Source organism: Drosophila sulfurigaster, chromosome 3 (assembly GCF_023558435.1).
Source record: "Drosophila sulfurigaster albostrigata strain 15112-1811.04 chromosome 3, ASM2355843v2, whole genome shotgun sequence".
NCBI classification, from domain to species: domain Eukaryota; kingdom Metazoa; phylum Arthropoda; class Insecta; order Diptera; family Drosophilidae; genus Drosophila; species Drosophila sulfurigaster.
The window spans coordinates 48,511,787-48,534,911 of NC_084883.1; the positions used below are offsets into that span (position 1 = coordinate 48,511,787).

The 23,125-nt window shown below is 36.1% G+C and overlaps 2 protein-coding genes across 3 annotated transcripts in view; both read left to right on the forward strand.

The window, feature by feature from the left end:
• The first annotated feature begins 1,804 nt into the window (after window positions 1-1,804).
• On the forward strand, window positions 1,805-3,264 carry LOC133845566 (uncharacterized). Its single transcript, XM_062280057.1, has 2 exons — window positions 1,805-1,903; window positions 1,965-3,264. Exons 1-2 carry the CDS (start codon window positions 1,901-1,903, stop codon window positions 2,616-2,618), a joined length of 657 nt encoding a protein of 218 aa, XP_062136041.1. The 5' UTR covers window positions 1,805-1,900; the 3' UTR covers window positions 2,619-3,264.
• Window positions 3,265-8,330: 5,066 nt separating this feature from the next.
• Window positions 8,331-23,125, forward strand: part of LOC133845184 (adenylate cyclase type 6) — a 41,889-nt gene continuing 27,094 nt past the window's right edge. For both annotated transcript variants that reach the window (XM_062279561.1, XM_062279562.1), the window contains exons 1-2: window positions 8,331-8,665; window positions 8,725-8,839. The gene's annotated coding sequence lies outside the window, so the exon portion shown is untranslated. The remainder of the gene's footprint in view (window positions 8,666-8,724; window positions 8,840-23,125) is intronic.

Sequence of the window (23,125 nt, forward strand, 5' to 3'; positions counted from 1 at the left end):
TGTTTGTTTTTTGGGGGATCGAGTTGTTCGGCTGGTCACAGTTGCAATCGGGCAAACATTTTTCCGTTTACCCATCCGCGGATTTTATTGTAAAATTCGTTTCGTTTCGTTTCGATTTCTGGCATCAATGGATGCCTCAGCCTGCTGCTGTTGGTTTGCTGCTGGTTTGCTGCTGGTTGCTGGTTTTCCCTTCCAGCATCCATGTCGATGTCGATGCCAAAGCGGAGCTTATTTAGTTAAAATTCCTAACTAAATATTTTACTTTTCTATTAAGCATAACCAAAAGCGTGGCAAGTACGGGAGAGAGATAGATAGAGAGAGAGAGAGAAGGGAGAATGCGACTCGCGTTTCGGTTTTTGTGCCAGCATTTTCAATTTCTACTAATCCAGTGGGCCAAAAATAAAAAAAAGCAAGAGAGAGAAAAGAAAAAGATATCACATTGAATTTGACTACGTTGTTGGAAATGTGAGAGCGTGAAGTGGAGAGGAAAGACGGGGGAACACAGGGAAGCTGCTGAAGTACTGGAAACAAAAAAAAATGGTATACGCTTTTGCTTTCATTTGGATTTATTTTTTTGCCCGTATTTTTGTTTTTTGTTCTTCTTCTCGCTGTTTGTTTGTTTTGCTCGCCACGCGCTGAAAATAAAGTCGGAAATCATACAAAGATAAGGATATATATGCAATACATACATATTTTATATAAAAGTTTGTATGTTTAAATGAATATAAACTGAGGGAAGCTGTAGGAGGAATGCCATTGATCAATAACTTTTCTGCACTAATATTTTTATTGGCACAAAACGGATTTTGCCAGAGCTTAACTCGCTTTATTGCACTTCGATTGCAAAGGTGTGTGTGTGTGTGTGTGTGTATGTGTGTGCATTGCTTCCTCCTTCTGCTTGGCTCGTTTATCTTGAGCTTTGATTTCGATTTTCATTAGTTCGCCTTAAGCCGCTTAGACCAAGAGAGACAAAGAAGAGCCGGACAATGTGGCGTATGTGTGATAAGTGTGTAATTGCCACGTCATGGTGTGCATTTAGCGTGTTCGTGACTGCTCGTGGACAGTTCTGAGCCGAAGAAGTGCTGCATCATGCATCAAGCAACGAACCAACATGTTGTAATTGTTTGTATCTTAGGGCCTTGCACACGAAAATTACATTTGACATTGAAATTGAATTGAATTTGAATGGTTTGTTTGCTTGTTTGCCGGGGCATTGAAAATGGACTTAAGAGTTCGTTCGTTTGTAGAATGTGGCACGCATTATACGGCAATAACACACAACATTATAATATTGACAGATTTTTAAATTGAGTGCGAAATATTCTTCAGTTAAAACAAACAGACAAACAATAGAGAGACAAACAGGCCAAAGCATAAGCGAACAAAGATAAATAACTAGATAAACACAACTGTTGCCGAGCTTCGGACGATGCCGATGCCAACGATGCCTCAGTCTCAGCTGTTTGGCTGATGACCATGGCATTGAAGTGGCCAAAATGCGATTAGAGGTCGCATGATCAGCAGCAGCAGTGAGCAATCGAGCAATCGAACATCGAACATGACGATCGCTTTAATCTCTCTTCAGCTCAATTGCAACAGGTTTGAAGATGCCGCCGTCGCCGTCGCTGTCTCATTGCGGAAGGTGTCGCTAAGTGTGTTTAATGAACCACAAGCAACAACAACAACAACAAGTTCAAACTGAAACTGAAACTGAATGAAAGATTCCGGTTCGATTGCGTTGATGTTCGATGCTGCTGTTTGAGAGTCTGCTGCGCTCTGCTCTGCAATCTCTTTCGCTAATTTTTCATATAAATAGTTTAGGATATTTCAACAGTATCAGCATAACGCAACGCCCTGCAAGACCATCAACAACTTTATTTTTATAACGCTTTTGTTAACCATGGTAAGTGGTAATTTCTTAACTCTATCTTTTGCTTTAAGTTGTAACTTTGTCTACTCATCAGCAACTACACAACAAAACCCTTGGCCTACTGCTGCTTTTGGTGGCTCTTGTCTCAGTTGATGCTGGCGCATTGCGTCGTCAGCTGCGCGATGTTAGCCATCTGCCGTTGGAGTATTTGCCGCCTGTGGTGTTGCCACCGCTGCCGAGTCGCGAGTACTTGCCACCTGTGGAGCAACATGCGGCCACATTGTCGCATGTGCTCCAACCGCCACGTGATTACTTGCCACCAAGCAACGAGTACTTGCCACCAGTTGAGGAAGTAGAAACAACCACTGAAGAGATCGTTCCCAGCACCACCGCAGAGGCAGTTGAAGCACCTGCCACAACCACCACCACAGAGCAGCCAACGGAGCAACCAACCACAGAAGCAGCTGTTGAAGCTGAGCCTGAAGTGGCAGCCACTGAGGAGCCCGTTGAAGTGAAGACGCATGAGGATATCGAGCAGGGTTCGGGCGTGTTGCAAGCCGATGGCTATCACTACAGTGCACCCGAGGTCATTCCCGATCTTGGCCAGGCTGTGGCTGCTGTTGAAGCTTATCTGCCGCCCCTCGAGGACAATGCTGTTGTGGCTGAAGAGTTGCCAGAGAGCGATGAATCTGCTGCTCTCTTAGATGATGGCTATCATTATCGCTCCATTCGCCGGCTGCGACTCTAATTCCAAAACGAATTTTGTTAACCAACTTTTGTTGTTTATTTTTACACACACAAACATACACACCACATTTACCACACCACAAAACGCGCACCACAAAACCGCACAAAACACAAAGCACAAAACGCACACAGCTGAAGGCTTGCAATAAAATGGAATTCTCTATAAATACGCGCGACACTCTCGCACATTTGCAACATTTTGCTGTGGCAACAACTCAATTAGATGGCGGAGCGCCGAGCGTGGGGAGTGGTATAACATTTCATTTGATATTGATGACAGGAAATTAGAAAAATGTTTTCATTCTGTTTGCCACACACACGACGACGATGACGAAGACAACACACAACACACAACACAACAGCATGTCCCTCATCCACAGCCACAACTACAGCTTCCTCATCATCATCATTATCATCATCAGGCTCATCATCAGGGTTGCCATCATGTCCTTGCGCTGTCGTCCTTCCTCGTGTGTGTGGCTACACAATTGATTTGTCTGTTGTCGCTTACACTTTTCAATCCTTGCGCCTGTCACGACACAAAACGCCAGGCTTCGCTTTTCTCCTTCTCCCTCGACTTCTCCTGCTTCTTGTTGACACAATGTTTCGTCCCTTTTTATTGTTTTCCTTGTTGTTGTTCTTCAGTTCGCATAAAGTACATATACATATATACGTATTTTGATTAGCCAAGTTTGGCATCTTCAGCTAGCCAACGCTTTTCGCTCAATAATTCAGCAATTTTCCGATTGCTCCATTAATTTTTCAGCTCCTTTTTAATGTTGTTTTAAACTCCCTCTATGGCCACATTTTGTCGCCCAGACCGTGACGACTGCGGCAACTTGGCTCCAGCTACAGCTCCAGGTGGTCAACATTCAAATGCTGATTGATTATAATTCGCTGAGGGTGTAACTATTTTCACTGCTTGGCTTGGTTATTGGCATTAAGTGCGATCGTAGTTGATTGATTACTTGAATGGACTTTGATATAACAAATATGTTATTATATTTCAGCTGTTTGACACAAAATTTATTAAGCACTTAATTTGACTACTTTTTTCTGTATTTATATTATAATTTAATTAAATGATAAGTAACATAAATTTGGAATTCAGTTTACTACTTTTTTCTACAAATTTTAAAAGTCTGGTATATTTTGTACTCTATGGTATATTTGGAATGAAGTACTATATCAATATACTATATACAGCCTTAGGTATATTTATTACTTACTTTTACTTACTCACTTCGGGTCTGCTTTTGTTGACATTCTGGTATATTTTCACCTCCTCTGTGGTATATTTGGAGTGTAGCACTTCACCGATCTACAAAATATGGGCTTTGGTATATTTTAGTATTTTTGCGGTATATTTTAAGAAAAATAACGCACTGTTTTGCTTTCATTAAAATTTAGTAGCATGTATTTTACAGCCGAGCACACTTCTATCTTAATATTAGAATTTAATTTCATTTGTTTAAGATTAAACAAAAGTTGCTATTGATATTAATGCTACATTGAGATTAACTCATTTGCTTTACATAAGAAAATGCATTTTTTTTTTCTTTTAGAGTTCATTCATTTAATTTTATATTTAAGCTGAAGGCCCTCGCTGCCATTGCTTTATCATTAGCGTTAGTATTAATTTTAATTATAGCTAACCTTTAAATAAATAAAATTTTATAAAACTTAAATAGCATTTGCAGTTGATATTTATAAGAATGAGAGAAAGAAATAGAGAGATAAATATATAGATAGAGAGAGAAAGATTAAAATTCTTAGCATCATTAATTTAAATACGTTTTGCCATATGAATATCTTAATTTAATTTAATAATAAATAAAATAAATTCGTTACTAATTTAACTCCTTTTTCCTATATCAGAATTTGCTTTTATTTTTAAATATAAAAATAGCAGTTATAATTGGTATTAATAAAATAAAGACGTCTACTTTATGTAAGAATAAATTCATCATTTATTTTATATTTGAATACTGTAATGTAGTAAATAAATCCTCATTTAAACTGTTTTTTTTTCTACATGAATATCAGAGTTAAACTTAATTTTTTCCTACATTTCAAGAGCAGTTACAATTGATATTAATGAGACAGCGACATCAACATAAATTTATCATTAGTTGTTGACTGCTTTTATATCATGATTTTATTTAATATTTTCTCTAATTGATATTAATGAGTGAGCGTCATTCACTCAAAACTTATTTTCATTGACATCCAACTCAATTGCAGAGCATCTCAATTTTCGCTATGCTTCAATCAATGAAGTTTTGCTATTTTTATTGGTGCAACACGAGAATAAATTGCCTTTTGTTGCCATCTCTTGAATTATTTATAATTCTGAAATCAAACTTTAAACTTTAAAATAATGTCGTCTTCAAGAGAGAGAGAGAGAGAGAGAGAGAGAGAGAGAGAGAGAGAGAGAGAGTAAGAAGTTTTTGCCTGTTGCCTACGCAAGTTTTGGCCAAGTTGAAAGCCAGGCAACACGCAACAAGTGGCAACAGTTGCGCCTGCAACAACGCCACCCAAGAAGCAAAGCAAAGTGTTGCGGTTAGCGACCCGTAACCAAAAAAAAAACAAGTAAAAATAAAGCAACAGAACTAAACAAATCGAAAAAAGCAAGAAAAGAAAAAGAGGTGTGGAGAAGGAAATGAGGAAATAAGCTTTTACTGCAGCCAAGAGCAGAGGAACTCGTAACTTGCTGCTCGAAACTCGAAACTGTTTTTCTCTTCTTTTTTTTGTTTTTTTTTTTTTTGTGTGTGGAGGGCAGTGAATTCGGGCCAAAACAAACACCTGTAAACACTGGCAACAGTCGCAACGATTGAACGTTTGGCCGCCATTGAAAGTCGCATTCCACATTGAACGTGGAAAAGCTTTCGTCGTAAGCTTTGCGCTGTGTGTTCGTCGCTGCTTTTCCGTTCAACACTTGACGAAGCGACACAGGAAAAGCGCATAAAAGGCAGTTGCGTCGGAAAATTCAACTCAGTTGCGGTTTCAACGTGGCCAACGGGAAAACATCGAACAGTGAAAGCGTTTAACACGCTTCGTTTTCGCCAAGTGAAAAGCGTTTCGGGGCGCATTCGAACACCAGCAACAAAGTAGCAAAAAAAAAAAAAAAAAAAAGAAAAGGTAGCACCCAAAAACAAATCATTCAAGTGGCAATAGATACAAATGATATTGCCACAAAAAAAAATGTGTGTAACTGACCAAAACTGCCTGCGGAAGGTGAAAGGTTAAAGCAAAAGTGCGCGGCACGAAGTGAACCGAAAAATGACAAATGATCAAGCAAATTGTTTATTAATTGAGTGCAATCAATTAAACAACTTTTTGAAGAGCCAAAGAACAAAGAAAATTGAATTTCGAAAATTGAGAAATATTTCGAGCAAATAAATAAACATGGCAAGTGCAATTGGAAAAGCGAGATATTGAAAATATTTCAGAATAGTAATGGAAACTTTTATCATTCATAAACATAACTTTTGGGTAAAAGATGAAAATTGAAATCTTCGCAAATTGTAATGAAAACTTTTAGCAATAATAAATATAACATTCGGGTAGAAGATGAAAATTAAAATATAAAAAAAATATAATGAAAATGATTGTAAATTTTAACGAAACATTTGAGCAATAAAAAATATGTCATTCGGGAAAAAGATTATAATTAAAAATATTTGAAGTTTTTAATGACAGCAGCTATGAATAATTAATATAATTCGAAATTTTAGAATTGAAAATTATTATAAAAATTTTTATTAATAGTAAATATAACTTTCGGATAAAAAATGAAATCAAATTATTTCAAAATTGTAATGATAACTTTTATAAAACTATAAGATACAACTAAATAAATTTGAAACTAGTAAAAACTATAACAACAAAGACTTTTGAAAGTTTACGAACTTTAGTTAAAAATTTGTAACACAAAATTCCATTTCAAATTCAACAAAAAAGTAATAAATATAACTTATCATATTGAACTGTAAATGATTTAAAGCATTACTTGCCATGAAACAGCAATAAAAGTAAATAAAAATGTTATAATTACATGAAATAAAGCGAAAATGAATAACTTTTAAATAAGAATGCTATAAAAAAGTTTAAAGAATGCATAATTTGCTATTAAACGGCAATAAAACGGAATACGCGAAATACAAAATGTGTATAAACAAAAATGGGAATGAAATGAATTTTTAAATATAATTTGAACAAATAAGCGTTTCCGTTGTTTGTTTATTGCAAGACGTGCAGAAGTAATGAAAAAAAGATTTTACGCTCAATTAAATTGAAACTTGGAGTTCGGATTCCATTTCGGGGACTTTCACAAAAGCAATTAAAATGCAATTAAATTGTGCAAAATGTTGCATACCAAATCGAATTAAATGTTACATGAAATACACAAATCGCCTCAGTAATAACAACAACAGCAACAGCGACAGCAACAACAACAGCGACAGCAACAGCAATAATAATAAATAAAAAGACTGCAACAACAAATGATAACAATAATTTATTTTGTGGCTTGCGAAATTGAATACAAATTTTGTTGTATATTTACATTGGCAATAAACTGCATTTACCTTTTACCAGTTTGTTGTGTTGACGGCCTTACAAATACACTTTCACACACACACACACATATATGCACACACACACATGCTCGCTGAGCAGTTTATTAATAAACGTTTTGAGTACAATGCACAACCACATACATAGAATAGATAATAAAAACGCGTAATCAGACATTGTAATCTCCTCGCAAAGCGTATTACAGCAGTCATAACAATGGCAACGCCAACTCAACCTACTTCCCGTTCTCTCTCTCACTCTCACTCTCACTATCTCTCTCTGGCTTATCTGGTTGTCTTCGGCTGCATCCTCTAAGGCCCTGGCGGCATTGTTGCTATTCGCCGCACTTCCGGCTCAAGTGGCAGCAACAACAATTCCAAACAGCAAATTGTTTCACAATTTTTCCTCGTTTTTTTCTTTTTTCACATTTATTTTTTTGTTTTCTTCTACACACTTTTTTTATGTTTTTCTAATTTTGCGCTTCATTTGGCCAAGCCAGCGAATAAGTCAATTCTCATTTGGGTTCTTGTTATACTTTTTTTTTGCATTTTTAATTTAGCTTCGATTTGCGTTGATTTCGCTTTGAAGCCTGCCGCATTGATTGGCCCCAACAACAGAGAGAGGGAGAGAGACAGAGTGAAAGTGAGAAGCGAGGAGGCTTTTGATGGGTTTATGGCGTGTTTATGACGCCAACTCTAACGAAAACAATCATTTGTCTGTCTGCAATTTTATGTTATTGCAACAAGCATTTCGTATGCAAATTGCAGCAAGGATTGCAATTTGATGTGAGTCGCCTTCCTTTTTGCTATACGTTATACGTCTCTGTTTGCCCTTTTGAGCCGCGTTGATTGGCTGCAATTTGCGTGGCAGCAGCTGACAGTGGGTCAAACTAATAAGCAACTAATTAATTCGATTTGCGTAATTGCTGCGACAATCAGGTTGGGCGAGAGAATCGCCCTCAAACCAGCCACGAACAGAACTTCCGACATGGTGGCAACGTCCAGCGATGCGTATGATTAATATTTATAGGCCAGAGCTTAAATGGTCGTTGAAATGCGTTTGAATAATTTTTGTTGTTTTTTTTTGTTTGACATTTCACACGAAAATGCTGTTAAAATACGCGTTAATTTTCCAGCTGGCATTTACAATTTACATTGCAAAATAACTCGCGGAGCAACAATAATAAAAAGCAAGGACAACAACAAAAACTGCAAAAGCCAAAAAAAAAAGCTGTCAAGCAGAAGAAGCAGCAGCCGCAGCAGCGAAAAACTGAAGCGACAACAGCAACAAATCAGTTTAATTTAAATTTTCCCTTTTCCGTTGTGTTGCGTTGCGTGTGTGTGTGTGTGGAAAAAGGAAAGTCTTTGCCCGGGAAAAAAAAAGAAAACACTTCGCGCGGCGCCAAACGCGTCACACGAAGTGGGAGACGCGTGATGTGAAGTGAAGGGAACGAAGCGGACACCCCAAAAAGTATTTATTATAATTATTTGAGATATTTTTCATTTAAACGCGCATTTCATTTCGTGCAGCAAAGAAAAACAAATGTAGCAAGGCCGCGCTTCAATCTGTATAAACACAATGTACAAATAAATAATCATATCAAAGGCGGACGGACCAAGCGTAAACGAGGATTCACTGTAACAGGTAGGCGCAACAACACATAAATTCTCACTTTACATGCTTCATTTCAGCTGTGTGTGGGTCAGTACACTGAACAAAAAAAAACTTTGATCTTAGTACTAAGAATATTCTTGTGTGTCAAGAACATGAAAATCGTGAAGGTGGACAACACATCTTGATTTTAGGGACACTTCATATATGAAGAAACAGTTCTTATTAATAAGAGAAAAATATATAAATATAGATTCATATACTGATCAAAAAAATGTTCTTAAATCAAAACTATAGTCATAGAGCGTGAAGAACTTCAAGTTTGAAAACATGACTTGATGACAAGTGAAATATGAAAGACAATTTGTTTAAATAAGAGATAAAAGATTTTTGTTTTTGTACTAAAAATTGTTATCTAAAAATGTGCGTAAAGTTTATGAAAATCATAAAGATGGAAAAGCACATCTTAATTTTAAGGGCATTTGATATATTGCAGAAAGAACAAGTTCCTTTTAATAAGAGATAAGAGTCTTTTAATATAAAAAAAATATCACATATTTTGTGGTTTTTCCACTATTTATTATTTTACTATTCTATTTTTTAATCAGCGCTGATTGCAATCTGATAAAAATTCGAAGTTGTTTAAGAAATACTTTCGTATGGCAAAAAACACCTACTGCAATGAGAACTTTGCTGACTTTGATGGTATATTTAGTATATTTTGTTATGTAGTACTATATCAATATACCAAATACAGCTTTCGGTATATTTTAGTATCTTAGCTGCTATGAATGTTATGTTTAGTACTCTATGGTATATTTTATATATACCAAATATATTATTATGTATATTTTAGTATATTTTCGGTATATTTATATAAAAAAAATACAAAATGAGCACACTCGATTGTAGCTTTTTTACTTGTTTAACCTATGTCTAGTATTTTAGATCGTATTTTAAGAATTTGGTGTTTTTTTTTGGTCTTATTTGAAGAACACAATTTTCTAGAACATTCTTGACTTTAGAAACTAGTCATTTTTTTCAGTGTAAGGCAGAGACAGAGGACGAAGTGGTTTCAGTCGCTTTGGCATTTTGTTTATTCATTAGCTGCAGTTGGCGCCACGGACTAAGCACTTAATTATTTAATTTTGTTGCACGACGCGCTACATGTGGCACTTCCCATTCCTCCCACCCCCCTCTCGTTTAGAGATGCTCTCTCTGTGTTGCTGCGGTTTGCTGTCATCCCTGGTAAATGTCAGTTGTGGCATGCAGGAGTGTGTGTGTGTGTGTGTGTGTACGTGTGTGCTTCACTCTTGTGGCCAGCTTTGCGTATGCTTAATATGAATTCTATAAATTATTAAGTATACGTAATGAGCTAGTAAATTAGTTTGTGCGCTGCCAAAAAATGCAACCAAACCAGTTTCACTTTTCGCTCAGCGGTTACACAGCAGCTTAGCGGGAGCGGTGGGGGCGGAGGCGGGGGGCGTGGCGTTGTCTGCGGTCTGTAGCAGCAATTAGTTAAACACAAAGTTTATGTGCTGCGACTGCCATTTTCAGCGCTGGCTTTACATGATTTGTGTCTGTGTTAGGTATTAGGCTACTAAGCCTCACAAAATATAGCTGTAGCATGTAATATTTTCATACACACACACACATGATATATATACTATATGTATGTATATACGAGGCCAGGTGTAGCTAGTCGAGCAAAAAAGTTTCGCCAACTTGCTGTGCATGAATTGGGATAAAAGTTGGCAAAAGGCGTCGGCAATTTCATACTTTTCGGCAAAGCTTAAATCAAGTATTTACCCTTCATAAAATTGCCAACAAAAAAACAGCACACGGGGTAAAGAATTCGTACTTTGGCAAAGTTTTATGCCGATCAAACGTGCGTTCAACTGAGGCTGAAGCAGATATGAAAGCAGCTTTTGTTTTGCCCACAAAAATCTTTATTAAAGCGCTCTAGTTGAAAGTATTTGCCTCTATGCTGACCTACGCTAATTCGATTTTAATCTTTCTTTTTTGTTATATACACTATGCATATAGCTTTGTTATTTACTCGAAAGTGAATGTCAAGATTATAATTAATCGTATAGAATAATACTATTCGTCAGAGTCAAGAGAGGGTCTAAGGTTATGTTTCTGTCGTAAATATGATGATATGATAATAGGTGTGCTTAGATGGTTCATTAAATGCCAATATTTGACGGCTCCACATGTCGGTCAATTAAATAAAATATATATTTACAGCTTTGGACAACTGATTAAAATAATTTGTATACCTGCTGCACAATGGGTAAAATGTTATTATAGCATCTATTTATTATATAAATGTATGTAACAGACACAATGAGCCGTCTCCTATATTCTCTTCTATATACTTCAATCTGTATAATTGAGTATATATTGTTGGTATATTAATTTGGTATATATTTAGAATAATACTGCACTGTTTTTGGGGTTTTGGGTTTAGTATCTCCTATATACTTTCTTCGGAATCATTTAGTATTTTTTTGGCATCTCTTATATTCTCTCTTATATTCTTCCTTCGATATAATTTAATATGTACATATATATTTTTTTTTTATTATAAATTTAGTATAGTTAGTATACTAATTTAGTCTAGAAATCTTTAGCCCTTGAATACTTAAAGTGTGAGAATCTTATAGGCGTGATGTATGCGACAAAGTGTGTAACTTCATTACACTTAGATAAGGGACATAAAAAGACGAATATAGAATTGTAAATAGAGAATTATATATACGTAACACATTCCACATCAAGCGATAATCATTTCATAAGCTGCGACAGAAGTCTTCACACTGCAGTTTGCTTTGAGCAGTTGTCGCAGCATCACCAAATTGTGTACTGATAACAGAGTGTCACATTTGCAACAGAGTGACGCTATCTCAAAATGCAAAAGTCATACGTGATCGTTGCTCTTTTTGTATTGCTGTGGAGCACATCCGAAGCTGTTCAGATTGATCGTTGCGAATTGGTTTTACAGATGCATAAACTTGGTGTCTCCCAACAGGATTGTGCTCGATGGTGAAAGAAGAAAGCGACTTTCAAACTCATGTGATTAGTGAGCCAAACAAATATGGTCTTCGACGTTTTGGTTTATTTCAATTTAGCAATGAATACTGGTGTCAAGATGGAAAAATGTATACGAAAAACCACTGCAAAGTGAGCTGCGAAAAGTTGATCTCGGACAACATAGAATATAGCATTCAATGTGCGTTACGAGTTAAGGAATTATCTGGCTGGGAACCTTGGAAACATCTCGGAGAATTCTGCAATCAAATCAACATTGATGTCTGCTTTGAAGAGATGGATGCAAATGCCACGGAACCTTTGCCGCCAATTCAGCTGCAGATTGGAGTTTTTGGTCAACATAACTATGAAAAAGTCTTTGATTTCGGTGCTAAATAATACAAATTAAAATGATACTGGCTAATCAATTAAATAAGAAAGCCGATGTAAAATATTCTCTGGTATAAATTAACTAATCGAGTGCCTAAAGCATTCGCATTTTTGAATCCCCATTTGAAATTATTGATGATGATGAATAACCCAAATCTCTTAGATATCTTATCAATGAATAAACTAAGTTGGAGAATAGAAATTTAGTGATAGAAATTTAAAAAACAAAAAAATACAAATTTATATGGCATTTCAAATTAAAACTGTTAGATATATAATCAATGAATAAATCAAGCCGATGAGAAATATTCCCAGAAATATTAATATTTAAAACGAATAATTCAAATTCTAATGAAACATTAAATCAAATCGCTTAGCTACCTAGTCAACAAGTAATATTTTTTTATAGAATTTTTATAAACAAATAAAATTAATTCAAATGCGACCTTACATGAAATCTCATAGATAACAAATCAATGAATAGACAAAGCATTATTTAATGGCCATCTCACATTATTTTCGGAGATAAATGATCCAAATTTAAATAAGACATTAAGTCTCTTAATCAATCTCTCTAATCAATGAGTAAAATAAGTCGTTGGCTAAAGTTTTCTGATATAATTTAAATCAATAAATATATATTAATCAAATTAAAACAAGGTTTTTAATAAAATCTCTTAGATCTGATCAATAAATACACAAAGTCATTGGCTAACATTCGCTGCTATAATTTAACAAAATAAATTCCCAAAATACTTGCTTTATTTAATCCCCAATCTCACATTATTTGTTCACCTGCAAACTGTTCACTTTTTCAGGCAAATCAATAAATGTTCTCTATCTAATCTGTGGCTAATTTGGTGGAACATGTCACTAATTACGATTAGCCGCTGTCGTTGCCGTGTGGCATGTCGATTGTTGCAACAGCAACACAGCAATTAGTCAATGATAACAAATTTAATTGAAATACCATATTTGGAAATACTAAAATAAGTAATCGAATATGTGAAGCATGATCAGCTTTAAAAGGCAACCAAATCCAATCAGCTGTTGAGTGCGTTAATTTATTCATGAAATTTAGCCTGACCAGCGGCAACAACAACAACAACAATAGCAACGACAACTTGGCTTTGCCTCATTAGCCATGTTCTGGCTCATTTGGCACACAGAACACGCACAAAATGAACAGTCCTTTTTTTTCCTACGACTTTCACTTTCACTTACACTTACAGTTACACACAATTCCAATCTGTTTCTTTTGCGCTTTTGTCTAATCCCAGACAGCGTCTTAATTCCCGTGGCCTGCCTTTGACATGTGGTTGGTCAGCTGTGTGAGTTTGAAGCAGCCTGTGGCTAAAAACAAAATGTCCTTGAACTTCTGACAAAATGCGCGTGGCGTTGACTGCAGGCCAAAATCTGTGTGGTTGGTTGCAACAGCTGCAACAGCAGCGGCAGACTTCATAAAAATCGTGGCTGAAAATTAAACAAAATCGAGAAATGCGAAAATAAAAATCGTAAAATTCGAAAATGTTGTTTGTTTATTCTGAGGTTTCTCGGCATTAAAACTAGGCAAAACTGTTCCGGGTGTCTAAAGAGTGAGTCAGACACTCGGTCAGTCAGTCAGTTTGGGTTGAAAAGTGCTGAAATTGGCAAAACAAAAATCAATGAAGCGTCTGCTTTGACTGCCTTCAACTTGGACACAGAGATTCGTAGGGGAATCGCTTGTTGAACTGGCTGCATGCCAAATCAGCACTTGACATGGTCATGCCCTCAGTTTTGCAGTTTGCAATTTGCACTTTGCAGTTGCATTTTCAGTGTCCTGTCGAGGACACAATGAGGCACACTCATTGACAGCCGCCGTGTGTGCACTTAAGTGCGGGTACAAGCAAATGAGGTGAGAGACAAGAAAAGAGAGATGAGATGAGAGTTGGGGGAAAAATAACATCTGCAAGAGAGTTGTGCATAATTTTAATTAAATTGCCATTTGCTGGTGTGTGTTTATGTTGCTGCCAGTCGCAGCAAGCTTAACTTTAATATGCAGTTGCAACTGGCAGCCATATGCAGATTGCCACCAAAGCGGTTTGGGTTTTGCTTTGGGTCCTCTAGCTAGTAGTTGTGCATTGTGCTCCGCATATGGAACGCATAAAGGATAATGGACTTAGGGCAAACAAAAGCCAAGGCAATGGCAACCAATGCAACCAACAGGCAAAAACAATGCTAAAAACCTAAACCAGCGTCCAGAGAGACTCAGCGACAGAGACAGAGAGAATGAGAGCGGAGCTCAGACACAGCCACAACAAACAAGCAAACAAACAAACAGGACCAACGAAACAATGGAAAGGCAATGGAGGGGAAAATTAATGATGCACCTGTAGATACCCTGCATAAGAATGCATTTCATTACATGTCAAGTCCTAGCACTCTCAAAAAGAGTTCACTTCTAACAAAGAATAGTAAGAAGAGTTCTTTTGCATATTTCACTAAGACTTTCGCTTAAGAACAGCATATAAAATAAATAAGTATTAACAACACCGCAAAGAATATACAATTTGTTGTTGCTATGTTTTCTTATATTATCAAATGGTTTCAACATTTCAAGAATCATATGTTAGTTAATTAACTTATCAACAAAACAACAAATTAATAATTTATAAAAGTGTAAATTTTATTTAGCAATTATTAATTGTCACCAAGTGTTGAAGAAGTTACGCACTTGGTTAAATATGCTCAACTGCTAGAGCTAATTAAATCTTTTTTTCTTAGATATCGAATCAATGAATAAAATGAACCGTAAAGAAAACGAAGATTTGCAACATGCATAAATTAGAAGAGAAAATTCCGACCTTTGAAATTAGAGTATTGAGCAGTTTTGCCCGTCAGTGTGTATAAAAGAAAATTTTAAAATTTTAAATGCGTTGTATGATTTGTATGTATAAATAACATAAACCGCATTATTTATAATTATGTAGAACCTACAAACAAATTTGTAATAGAAATTAATAATCAACATACTCCATAGAATAATAGAACTTCCATAAATAAAATCCTTAATAACAAAACAAACAAAATAAAGCTAAATTCAAGTCTATTTTTGTTTGACTCTTTATTTATTTGCTGACTTAGTGGAATACTGAAATTATCCTCATATGTCTGTTCAACAGAGCAATAAGACTTATTGAGACATTGAAATATAGGCTCATCGACTTCCGCTCGAGAGCTCATGTTACATAGTAAATAAAGGAATATAAAAGTGGGGCAAAAACAAAAAGACAAATTTCTAGAATGACTTTAATATTAATTTCGGCATTTAACAGCAAGTGAAACTGTATTATCAAATTCCGCATTTAAGAGCAGGAGTAAAAGTGTAAATTCATGTCAGTCTAGAAATCTTGCTTATTTTTTAAAAAGATATTGTATATTTCTATGATGTCAGTCTAGAAATCTTGCTTACTTTTTAAAAAGTTTTTAATGAAAATTGTACTAATATTTTAATATAGTTTCTCTTGTTGTTTAAAATGTAAATTATTGTTTAATTCAGCCTAGTAAGGTTGCTTATAAAGCCAGTCTAGAAATGTTGCTTTTTTAATCATTTTCTATTGCTGTTTATTGTGGAATTGAATATTAAAGTTTTTCTGGAAATTTTACGTATACTTTTTTATAGAGTTTATCTTGCTCATGAATTTGAAAGTTTACACTATTAACGATATGTTGGAATTTGTTCATATACATTAAATTATACTTGAATGCTAAACTGATAAATTGGCAGTACAATTTATGTTATTCTATATATTTCCATTTCATTTCAAGCACTCATCAATAACATAGCGAAAATAGTGAAAATTCAAGACCACCTTTGTTTCTCTTTCCTTTCTCGAGTTTAAAATAGTTGCACTTAAAGCCCTGCTGTGCTTTTTATAATGTCTGCAGGGTACAAGCGGTAAGAAATGCTGCTGGTTTTTTACACAATGCATTCATAAGCACAACAATGCAGCAGCTAGCTGGTAGCTCGTTGCTGGTTGCTGGTTGCTGGCAGTTGGCAGGAGACCAAGTCCGAGTCAGGTGAGGTTAACTTTGCCCCACGGCTCCAAGCTATGAACAACAGCAGCAGCAGAATGCAGAATGCAGCTACTGCGGCTGTTTCTTTTCCTCTCCTCTCTCTGTCTTTGCCCCGATTACTAAGGCTGCAGCTGCAGCTGCAGGTTGGATAAACGTCTGGGGGGCTGTTTGCGCCGCTTGTTTGTCAATGGCTTGGTTAACTTGATCATGTCACAAATTAGTAAGTCATCCTCAGTAGCCTCGGCAACTCTTCATTGCAGTCAGTCTCGCCTTTAAGCTGCTTAAGCTAAACTTCGTATCTGTTAGATTGCCTGCCATTTGCATTTTATAAGTCTCATAAATGACAGCAAGCCTCCTTCTTCTCCACCTCCTTCTCCTCCATAATCGTCTCGTCAGTCTGGGCGATGTGTTTACCTTTTTTATGGCTTGGCATTTTCATTCATATCACACTCGATACACACTCAAATTTAGTCTGGCAAATTTTGTTATCTTTGCTCGCATCTCTTGTCTTGATTTGTTTTAACAAATTTATAAGTTAAACAAAATGTTTCTGCTTCTTCTGTTGCTGCTCGTCTGTTATTCCTATTAATTATGAATGTTGTTGTTATTTTTGCATTGTTTTCTTAGCCAGGTTTTCCCGCTCTCTCTGCTCTTTTCATATTTCATCCCTTTTGTTTCATGCTGTGAATTTAATTTGATAAATCGCTCTGGTATTTCGAATATCCTCAGCTAGCCAAACATCGAAATACTTCTATTTGAATTCGTATATTTGTTGCTGTTGCTTCTGTTGCTGTGGTCGGGGCAAATTGTGGTCAGTAACCTTGATGCTCAACTGAAAAAGAGAAAACAAAGTATACATTTAAATAGCACACAATGTAAACTATTCCCTTTGATTGCAGGCAAAGCATTTTATTTATATGGCTAGCAAGCACATTTTGCTCGATTATGAGCATTGTATCTCAATCACAAAACAAACATAGCGTCGAGAGCTCTGTGTGTCCATATCTGTGCGTTATAATTTAATTACTGTTGATGTTGTAAATCAAAATAAGCCAGAATGTTGTAGCCTCAAGCGATCGACTGAAAAATATACTCTAACTAGAGTTTATGAACCTAAAATAAAATGCAAAATTTCAATTGTTTCGTGGCTTTCATTTAAAAATAATATTTCGATATAATAGTTAACTTTCATTATTAAAATGCAGTACAGAAAAAGTTAAAAATATACTGTATTGAATAGCCTAATATTAAAGTGTCGCCAAATGTCAAAAAGCAGTTGCACTCAACGTGAATTTTGGTATAGAAAATACCAACTGCGGTATTTGTGATTCCTAAGAGTTTGATGGCGATTGGATAAAAAGTTCTTTAACAAATATTTCTGTTAGGCAAATTACGCCTACGATATACCAAATATGGCTCTCGACATATTTCAGTATTTTTTATATTATATTAAAATGGTATATTTTAAGAATGGTATGGTATATTTTGAATGTAGTACCTCAATGATATACCAAATAGTGCCGTAGGTATATTTTAGTATTTAGTATGTCAAATAATACCATATTTTTAATGTGGCAAATTCATAATAGTATATTTTGAATGTAGTATTTCATCTATATACCAAATATGGCTTTTAGTATTTCTGTGGTATATTGTATGGTATTTTTTTTGCTTATAGTCTATTTTTATATTTATAATTTTAAAATAATATTTGTAACTTGATTAGTGTGTTAGTTAGTAATATTTAGGAATTACGTATTTCGACAAAATGTCGAAGGACAGATTCTAACGTTGATTAAAAATACGTATACTTTATCATAAAGATTATGCACAGCTCTACGAGGGAGACTGCAATACGTTATTAGACGAAAGTCTAAGGCACAGCTGGCGTTTTATAGTTCAATAAATTGCATTGCGTTTTGTTATCAGCGCTGTGTTGAAAAGCCTTGAGCTTGAGTAGCTGAAGTTGTAAATAAGTAAAGTTTTGATGCTCGAAATAAGCTTTGGCTTTTATCTAGCTCGAGTAATAAAATGCCAGACTTACGCTGTCAAGCCGAGGCTGTAAAGTTGAGTCTGCACTGCTAATGAGAGAGCTAATAAATGATAATATACAATTTTATTATGAATTGAGTAAATATTTTATAGCAGCAGCCTCAGTACTTCTCTGTGTGTAAGTGGGTGTGTGTGTGTACATAAATGTCAAAACAATACAATTTCTTGCAAACTTTAGACAGACGCACACGCATTCGCACATTCGTAGTAGGAACAATAAAACTCAAATATTTATTTGACTAGATTGCATACATTGGCCCAACCCAACGCTGTAAACATAGAGAGAGAGAGTTCTTCTTTTAAGTGGGCGCACTATGCGTATGAGTAATAAGTTTTGTATTTTCCTGTAAACAGTGTAGCACACAGCTGCTGTAGCGATTTGGCTCGCTGCTCAAAGCTTTTAGCTAGCTCCTTCCACGCACATCGCACAGTGCACATCGCGCATACGTCCCGTGGGACGATATGCATTATAAGCATGTTCGATGATAGATGGCTATGCTGGGAGGTATTCACTGGGTATTCACTGCCAAGGGCGCTTTGCCAAACATATGAATTAATTTCCATTGCAAATTCGCTGTGGCAGCGGCATCAACAGCGGCAACACCTTTGCGTCAATGAAATGCAAACAAATGCTGTAGTAGGAGAAGGGAAAAAGCCAGCCAAATAGCAAATACCAAACCAAACACAAAAATGACGGCGCGTAAACAAGGCCAACACATGGCAGCATAAATATATCGGGCAACAACTGCTAAAAATATATGTTCTCTCGTTTTGTATATATAGAATTTGCGGAAGAGTTGAGTGCGAGTTGAGTTCTTTTCTCGTTGTTGCTGTTGTTGCTAAATGCCAGCAGCTGTTTTAGCCCAGTTAATGAATGAATATGCATGAGCAATGACTGTTGCCTCTTGGCTGTTGGCTGTGTGTGGGAGTGAGTGAGTGTGAACAAGAAGCGCGTTGAAGGGGTGTCTTTTGGCTGCTTACAAATGTCGCTGCTGGTGGTCGATGATGGCTTCGGTTTGCTTGCTTGCCTGATGCCTGATGCCTGATGACTCGTCATCGTTGTCGCTGGCCTCATTAATTTCTGCTGCTGCTGCTGTTTGGCTGTTTGGCTGCTTATCAAATTTGTTTTGTTGTTATTAATTTTTGGCGCGTTCTGTCGAAGCCTGACATCAAGTTGTTTTGCTGCCATTGTTTCGCCGCAATGTTTACCAGCCCATTAGCGCCATTAATCTAATGAATTGCCATCGAACTGTAATGGCTCAAACACTAGCGAAGCCTTGCCTCCTCTTTTTCTCTCTCACTGACATTGATTAACAAGTTGTCTATGCATTCCAACACCTTCAGTTTAAATTCTTGAATCTTAGTCCGCTTTTGCACAGTCGCTTGGTTAATTAAATCAGTTGGCTGATTTCGTGATTGTAGCTGCCTTTTGGGGGCTTACACTGAGATTATGCTAAAAAGCTGACAGCTGATTTTGATGCCGCTCTCTTAATGTTAAAGCAAACATTTCTTTGGCATAAATCAACTAACAAATGGGCAGGCAACAACTATGGACTATGGAATAGGCTAGGCAGCTCTTAACTTGGCTTAAATACAGCCACTTTAAGCTCTCCCAATTTATTTTCAGCTGCTCTCGTGCTCACTTTGAGCCAAGTTTTGTGCGGCAGTCGTGCGTGCATTTTCTTGGCTTTCACCTGCTCCTACTCGTACAAAAAAATACTTGCTGTGGGAGAAGTTCACGTGCAGCAGCAGCAGCAGCAACAGTCAGAAGTTCTTGTGGGGAAAGCAAAAACTCGTTTGCATATTTCATTTGACAAAAATTTAATATTTCCCTCAAGTTGCAGTCGACTCGCAGCACTCAACACTCAACACTCGGTACTCGGTTTAATTTTCATTGACAGCTTTTGCCATTTAAATCAAAAAGCACAAAAATTGTTCTTTTGGGGGAGCGAACCATATAACATACATAGAATTTCCATAAGACCTTGGCCAAGCTCAAGTGCGCTACGTTATATACTTTTTATACCCGCTATCCATAGGGTAGAAGGGTATTATTACTTTGTGCCTCTAAGAAATGTACATAACAGGTAGAAACAGGCATCTCCGACCTTATAAAGAATGTAAGAATATAGCCATGTCTGTCTGTCCGACCGTCCGTATGAACACATAGATCTCAGAAACTATACGTAATAGATCAATAATTTTCTTCGACAACACCCAAATCAAGTTTGTTTCAAATTTTTGCGTCCGCCACAAATCGACAAAAATCTAACAACAATCGTAATTTTAAAGCTAGAGTCTACTAGAAACAAGTAAGAAAGCTACAGTCGAGTATGCTCGACTGTGAGATACCCGCTACCCATTTTGAATAAAAGCAATATATTTTGCGGTATTATTATCAAAATTATTATACTACAAAAATACTAAAAATATATTTTGGGGTATTATTATTAAAATATACCAAATATACTAAAAACACTAAAAATACCAAATGGTATATTAGACCCCTAGTAAGTAAGCGTGTTTGCTCATACAAAAGTATTTCTTTAATAACTTCGACAATTTTTATCTGATCGCAACCAAATTTTCAGGAGTCATAAATACTATACTTATTATTGTATATACCAAAATTCGCAAAATTCTAGTTGTATAATTACGCTTGTTATTCGATTTTTTTGATTTACGGGGGCGGAAGTGGGCGTGGCAAAAATTTGAAACAAACTTGATCTGCGTGCAAACATAACAAATGCTGTCGAAAAAAAATTATAGCTCTATCTCTTATAGTCTCTGAGATCTAGGTGTTCATACGGACGGACGGACAGACGGACAGACACACAGACACACAGACACACAGACACACAGACGGACAGACGGACATGGCCAGATCGTCTCGGCTGTTGACGCTGATCAAGAATATATATACTTTATAGGGTCGGAGATGCCTCCTTCTACCTGTTACATACATTTCCTGCCGGCACAAAGTTATAATACCCTTCTACCCTATGGGTAGCGGGTATAAAAATAATACATATAACATATAGTAGTATTTAAGATTCCTGAAAATTTGGTTGCCATCAGATAAAAATTGTAAAAGCTATTTAAGAAATATTTTTGTGCGGGTCTTAGTTGCTTTGGCCGACAACATGGTATATTTTGCACTCTTTGGTATATTTTCAAAATCAAAATATTAAATAAAGCCCTAGGCATATGATATTAGGGTATTTTTCAAAAATTGTATTTACTCTATATTTATTTTTAATGTAATAGTAAATCAATATATCGAATATGCATTTCATTTGGTATAATTGATATACCAAATAAAACTTTCGGTTAATTTTAGTATTTTGTTGATACATTAATTTGTTAAATTTTGGAAAGTCCTAAAAATGGATGACAGTATATTTGGTATATTTCAAGAGTAATACTGAACCGTTTTTCTTTTATTCAAAATGTGTAGCGGGTATCTCAAAGTCGAGCACACTCGACTGCTGCTTTCTTACTTGTTATTTTTTTCTGAATTTTCATACTCAAATTCCAAATTTTTTTATTCGCAATCGTATTTATTCCTTTTGACGGCTATTAGTTTATATTATAAACTAATATCAGAGACGCAATTCTCGTAGCACTTTCAACTTTTAATTGGATAAATACATCGCGGTTGTGCTTAAATTTTCCACTCAACGAGTGGGCCACACACCACACACACACATACACACACACCGCACACGCACTTTTTGCCTGGCATTCTGTTTTGGGTTTTGCCGCTTGCCATTTTCCCGCGTGACTAATCTTCAATTTCGCATCGCAAGTATTTTCTTAGACAACTCCACTCTCTCTCTCTTTCCTTTCGTCTGTTCCATATACTTCCCCTACTTACTGCTGACAATTGTAATATAATATCACCTGCTCAACATGACGTGCTGCTGCTCTTCTTTGCCACTTTTCGATTTTTCGATTTTCCCATTCAATTTTCACTTGTGTGTTGTTGTTATTTTTTGTTCTTCTGTTTTGTACTGGCAACAAAACAATTTGTTTATAGCGCGATGTTTTTGACATATTTATGCCGGCGGCCGGCACTTGTGCACCGCTCCCCTTCACCCCCCTCGTGTGGCCCACCGTTAAAAAAAAAAAAGAGGAGCAAAAACAAGAGCAAAATGAAAGCAACGCCCTGACCGTGCCACCTTTTGCCGCCCTTATTTTGGCCTCTTCCAACTTGGCCTTAAGACTTAGGAGCCAGCAAAAACCCCAAAAAACTTCTTTTGCCTTTGTTTGCTGCTTGGTGTGCTTAGTGTTAATGTTGCTGTTGTTGTCTGTGGCACAGTTTACTGTTATGCGCTGCACAGAAGTTGAACGTGTTATGCGAAAAGTTCGTAGACTTCTTTTTATACCCGTCTGCACGCTGCTGCAATCGGGTCTTAGTTGTTGGTATATTCTGTGCTCTATTGTATATTTGGTGTGTAATAGTATATGGATATATCAAATATAGCATTTGGTATATTTCAATGTTTTCGGTATATTTATTGTGCATATTTTGAGAATAATACTGCACTGTCTTGCCTTTATGGCAAATAGGTCGCACGGATGCAGTTTGATCTTAGTTTCTTTGGTTAACAATCCGGTATATTGTATACTGTATTGCATATTCTGAATGTAATAGTATATCCATATACCAAATTTACTTTTAATTTGATATAATTGGAATGCAATAGTATAAATATATACCAAATATAACTTTCGCCAAATTTGAGACTAGCCTGTCAGTATATTAAGTCGCTATATTTTAATAAT